This window comes from Pundamilia nyererei, unplaced genomic scaffold (assembly GCF_000239375.1).
Source record: "Pundamilia nyererei isolate P.nyererei 1_Seehausen unplaced genomic scaffold, PunNye1.0 scaffold00018, whole genome shotgun sequence".
Taxonomy (NCBI): Eukaryota; Metazoa; Chordata; class Actinopteri; order Cichliformes; family Cichlidae; genus Pundamilia; species Pundamilia nyererei.
In genome coordinates, this window is record NW_005187419.1 from 1436144 (window position 1) to 1442203 (window position 6060).

A 6060-nucleotide genomic window follows, 5' to 3' on the forward strand; every position below is an offset into this window, starting at 1 on the left:
GCAGGCTGTAAGATGTGGATCTTATGAGAACTTTACTGGCCTTCACAGTGCAGCACGTCACCACAAAGTGGTTAAGACTGCTGGGTTCAAAATCAACACTAACATTTTCTTCTGGTACATGTGAGATTTTTATTTTCTCATTTTTTCACAGATTTGTTTCTCCCCCCTCTACAAACTGTAGACACTTCCTCTAGACCATTGGTTTATATTCCAATTTGGGGAATAGTAACAGCCTCAGAAACTACTGGAGTTTTTTGTTGTGTTTTTTTTGCTTATTTTGGCAGCCAAAGAGATACATGATGGCTAAAGGTGTAAGCAGAATCGTGTTACGATTCAAGGAAGTGGTTTTGTTCTAGAGGTGAACATTTTAATCTGTGTAATCTAATTTTCAGAGATGGACTCTTTCATGATTACTGATCTCTTGTTGTGTTTTCAAATGACTACTCACTCTCTATTGGATTCTTGGTTTAAAAGTAATTTGTAATGCAGTAACTTGTACATAGGTCAGTGTGTAATGTGAAGAAACCCACCAGTGACAGCCATATGAAAAAACAAAACCGATATGGTGTCCAAACAAGTATGACACTGTCATACAAGAAGCCCTCTCTAAATCAGGGGAAATGTGATGAAGGGGTGTAAATCTCCTGAATACTCTGAAGCAAAGCTCTTGTTCCCTGGGATGAGGGTACATCTGAATCAATTGCACTGAAATCTGTACATCAAGATGGTGCCTGTGCATCATATAATAAGATTGTAGTATACTGCAATAATTGTATTTTTCTGTTTTTTAAATTATTTTCCAAAATGCTTTTCAAAAGAAGAGCTGTGTTTGGCTTTTTTTGTGTGTAATTTTGTAAATAAAACTGCTGTAGATTAACCTATTAACGTTCTACTGGGTTGACACTGCTGTTGGGGGGAGGGGAAAAAGCAGACAAATGACAAATTGGATGGGAGGTGGACACATGTATTTTATCACGGTGGTTTGTTCATCCCTGCTGGGGTGCCAAACAGCAGTGACCTGTTTAAAAAGAAAAGTAGCAACTCTGTATTTTTTAAAGACTTAACTCTGTTTCACCAAATAAAATCCTGAGTTTGTGTGTCTTTTTCCATATTTTTTTCATTATTGAAATTGCCATGTAAATAACTGTAGATGGTCACATGAAGGTCCTGCCTTATTTCCATAAGTTTCATCTGACAGTCAAACAACCCCTGCAGATGTAAATGTCCAACAGTAGATGGTGCTGGAGTTACCTGGAATAGGCTTTGCGAAAACAGTCAATCCGTGTGAATGCAGCATGCATTTAGTGTATCTGTTCACAGGCTATGATTAATACTGTTTACTGTAAAAGGGGAAACAGTCCTGTCAGCACTTGCAGAACCATTACACGAGGCTGTAGAAAGAAAATTATAGATTTAATTTCTTTAAAATCACTCACATAGTGAGACGAGACCAAGAATAAATGAAAGAAAGCATGTGACAGAAAGGGGCTGCTTCCATTGATTTTCTTTGAACTATTACCTACATATATTATCAGTTCCCAGCTTATTAGGTACAGCTCGCTAAACCTAATGAGGCTGTCCACTAAGTCCTGCCTTAATGCAGGATATAATGTTTGTGTTGAAAGTCTCTAATTTTCTGGTCATTGTGCCTAATGTATTAGAATTGTATGACATCAACTCGATCCTACTTTGTCCACTACATTAGACTGTATTGACCAGGTGCAGCTAATAAGCTAGTAACTGAGGTTACACCATAAAACAAGAATTTCTGGTGAGAATTCTTAAGTTGCATTGTGATGAAACACTGAACATAACATTTTCGTACTTGTATTTCTTTAAAAACCATGTTTATCAAGGCAGAAGAACACTGACAGCAACTTGAGGAACAGTTAAGTATTTATAAGAAACCATCTGTGTAAAATCACAGGAGAAATTTACAGTTTCAAAGTGGTTTTGGTAAAAATGGAAAGTGGCACACTGAGCTTCACATGGATTAAAAATACTGTCTGTAGTTCAAGGTCTTTGCCAATGTCACCATTTTATCAATAAACATGATGGAAAGCCATTAAAAGAAAACTAAATGTAAGGGAACAACTTATGAAAGTTGGTTTTAATGTTAGAAATTCATATCATGAGGGACGATGTGCTGCAGAAATGTCCACGACTGATCAAAAAGCCGCCCTTGTGGATGGTTGGAGGTCAGCCCAGGTATCTGATTACCAGGAACATGAAGACGCAGGTCAGCAGCATGCCTCCAATCATGATGAACTTATCTTGAGTGGCTCGCCTTTCTATAAGTCTCATCACTGTGTTTGACAGCCCCAACATGTTAGCCACATCCAGCATCTTCTTATGAGTTCCCTGTGCAGAGCCAAAACAGCCACACTCATTTCAACAGTAATGATCACATGTGACAGTTTATAAGAGCCATAAATAAACGAAATGTTTCCATGACCACATTGTAATTATCTCCACTAATTCCTCTGATTTTGAGAGACGTTGAGTGCCAACGCCCTCCCTGACGCGCCACTCCGTCAGAGGTTTCTCATGGCTAGACAACCAGGCTGAGAGTGCTGATCAACAGACACACCCTGATAAGAAGAGGCCTGAAGCAAAACCAGGAAGCCCATCTCCTCCTTGGAAACACAGACTCGCCCTCTGAGCATGAGCACACTAACAATACGACTATTGTGATCGTCGTGGACACCAGAAAGTGGGTCAGGAAATTTAATTCAGTCCACCTTTTATTCCGCTTCCTTGTTTAACAAATGGTTTAAATAAGCTACAGATGTAGACTTGTTTTTCTGCTGTGTTAAATCACTAACCTTTAGCGTAGATCTCTGATCTCTGAGACCATTAAGGATGCTGCTGCCACTGCCGATGAGGTCATCAATGCCTCTGTGTGCGTTGTGCAAGTTGGAGTTAAACTGTAGGGTCTCATCTATGGGGATGGAGGTATCTGCGTCCTATTAAACAAAAGGAATCTCTGTAATTTACACAAACTCTAGATTCTTTTTTTAGCTTAAAATGTTGCATTCACATCAATACCCATCACCAGTTTGATCACTATTAGACAATTTACATACATTCGTGGTGAAGGTGCGGCTCATGAGTTCCTCCCTCTCTCTCTCCTGGGCCTCTCTGGCATAGCGTCTGTGCTGGAAATTTTGCAGGGCACTCCGGAGGTGCTGGACATCATACTTGAGCTGGTCCACTCGTCTAAGAGAAAGAAAAGGATTCAACTGTGTCCAGTTTTACAACTACAACAAACATTTTCCAATTTAAAGTTGAGGGTCCCTGCAAATCTTTACAAAGCAATCCAGTCACCTCAAAGAGTAATCTATAGAGATTTCAAATGCATTTTTGCCCACTGTGGGAGGTAACAGGCTACTTGGAGTTTCTGAACACTTCTCAATTTAAGCTTGCAGTTCCTACAATGTGCAAGTGCTATAAGCCAAGGTGTGATTTGTCAGGGAGGATGGGAGGGATTTCTCCCACTCTGGTCTACACATCCCTGTCTCTGCTAAATAATTTTTCATCCCTGGCAGGGGAAAACAATGTATTCCTCCCTCTGACTTTTAATACCGCATCAGCCAAATCAGGAACTGACTTTCACTTTCAGCACTCACGACCCTGTTACAGTAAGGTTCACACTGCATGGAGTGGATGATCATTTCATTAAACCAAATCCTGCTGGGTTTTTTAGTAAAAAAATTTTTTAACTAGATAAAAGAAATTAACCAGATTATGTGTTGGGAGACTCACAAAAGTTACATATGCAACTATGCACCAGGCTGCTGTCTGTCGACATCCTCGTTAAATTGTACCAAATAAATAAATAGAATCAGCTGATTATGAAGAGGACAGGAGAGGAACTTTTAACAGATTTGAGGAATTTAATGTACTGTCTCTCCACCCTTGTTTGACAGTGGTTCTAACTCTTACTGCACCCTGTTTTTTTTTTCACAATTCAGTGTATCAGCAGTTGTACTGAATAAGGAGGACATTTATTTTGCTCTCAAATCTTATGTGCTTGTTTTGAAGAGTCCCCACAACCCCCACCCCCTTCCCCTCCCTGAGTTCACTCAGGCCCCACCAGAGACCTGCTAAGATTAAAGGAGCGCTGTGGAATGGGGTGCACTGTCCCCCCTAAGGCCTGTTTATCCAGCTCAGAAATGAATCTTTGCCCAATGCAGCAGGAATGCTGGTGATGACGGGGGCTTCTGAGGAAATGTTTTCACAGAGCCGTGTTGCCACAGGGCAGGACGCGGCTGCCTCTTCATCATCTAACCCTCCTTCTGCCTTTATTGCATATGATACATCCAGCTGTTTCTGTGTCTTTATGGTCACCGTCTATTGTTTAAATCCAAACTCACAATTTGGCATTCTGGCGGCGGTTTGGCGGTTCCTTGCTGGCCAGGATCTCAAGGCGTTCTAAATGATTGAAGATCTGGTCGATTCTAGCTTGCAGTTCATTTTCTAACACTTGTAAAACAGAGAGAAATGAAGAAGAGAGAATTGCAGGGAAGACAACAGTTAAGGCTGTGAAATTACAATTCATAATTTTGAAATTTACTGGCTAATTTACTTACATACTGAATTGATTCAAACATGTCTTCCAATATATATATAAAGAAAAGAGTGTGGGATGCTGTTTGTCTTCTAATAATATACCCAGGTGTCACAGGGTAGCATTCATCACTTAAGCGACCCCAGCTCATTAGTAGCTGCGTAAGTTTACATCCTCCCCTGGGGTTAAAATAAACCTTATGTCATCATTTGTGAAGGGGAGTTCACTGCCCGGCTCCCACCATTATCTGCCATACCACCCACCCTACTACTTCCTGTCTTGGCAACAGCTGGGCACAGAACTGAACGGCCAGGCACTATCCACAGAAAACAATTAGCTCTGGCTTTTATCATTATATATGTGAGAGGAAGAAGCAGCCATAACAAGGACCCGGTTCTGAGCAGAAATTAGAAGCTCTTCAAAGGGGATTTCATCAGAGGTGGTGCCATTAGGAATGACAGCTTTGTACCACAACAACACTCCCACACAGAGCAGGGGCAGAGCCCCTTACAATCATGACAGCTGGTCACTTACAATGAACTGACTGGCGGTCTGTCTTTTCCAGATTTCCCATTAGAGACTGAACCTCCTGGATTTGCCTAATCCACAACGATCATACCGTTAGTGAGCAGCAATAAAAACAATTTTTGTTTTAATTATTACTGTACATGAACATATTGGTATGCGCCATATTTATAGTTTAATAATCGTATTATGCTGATATAAGCCTGCTGCAGCAGAAGTAAAAGTGATAATAAGTTAGGCTCATTAGCAGTGGTAGCTAACGGGCACCGTTTCCACATCAGACAAGAGAACTCACTTGTTGGTCTGGTGGTAAAGCGTCTCCATTTTTCCCGATCTAAGAAACGCTTCGCCCTCCCTTTACGTTATCGCGTTATTTTTGTTATAATAGTTTTAATTGTGACAAGCGGCTCTGTTAGCTTGGTAGCTAACGTTAGAGGAGTTTACACGTCATCAGCGGAGCTTTTGTGTACGGAAATAGGAAACCGGAAGCCGCGCGACGTCATCACACAGAGAGAAATATAGAAGAGAGCTCACTCCTTCTTAATTACACATCTCTGTCAGCAGACTGTAAGAGGAGTGTTTTTATTGCGGTTTTTAATGTTTTAAATAAAAATCTTTTTTTAAAAAGTGACGAAATGAACACACCCAGAATACCCCTGCTCCTCTATTTATATTGACCAAAACTGGAAAAAGACATAGATAATATACGACAAATACTGCATTAACAGTGAAATGAAGACGCTTTATTTTTTCATGCGATTTAAGTGTTGTTGTTTTTTTCCATCGAATGTATTTACTCTGGATTTACGTGCAAAGCTTTTTATTTAATAAGTGAAAAGTTTGCACTTTGTGATATAAATATTTTCATTTGTTTATTGAATAGCTCAACGGACAAAAATATTTGTTTTCCAATCCAACTTTTGATCATTTTTGCTAAGTTTAATATTATTATTTAATAAAAAAAA

At 40.0% G+C, this 6060-nt stretch overlaps 1 protein-coding gene across 1 annotated transcript; it reads right to left on the reverse strand.

The window, feature by feature from the left end:
* Positions 1–1878: 1878 nt before the first annotated feature.
* Positions 1879–5603, reverse strand: gosr2 (golgi SNAP receptor complex member 2). Its single transcript, XM_005726043.1, has 6 exons — positions 5391–5603; positions 5105–5169; positions 4377–4485; positions 3087–3219; positions 2826–2966; positions 1879–2361 (listed from the first exon to the last, which is right to left on the reverse strand). Exons 1-6 carry the CDS (start codon positions 5417–5419, stop codon positions 2200–2202), a joined length of 639 nt encoding a protein of 212 aa, XP_005726100.1. The 5' UTR covers positions 5420–5603; the 3' UTR covers positions 1879–2199.
* Positions 5604–6060: the final 457 nt, after the last annotated feature.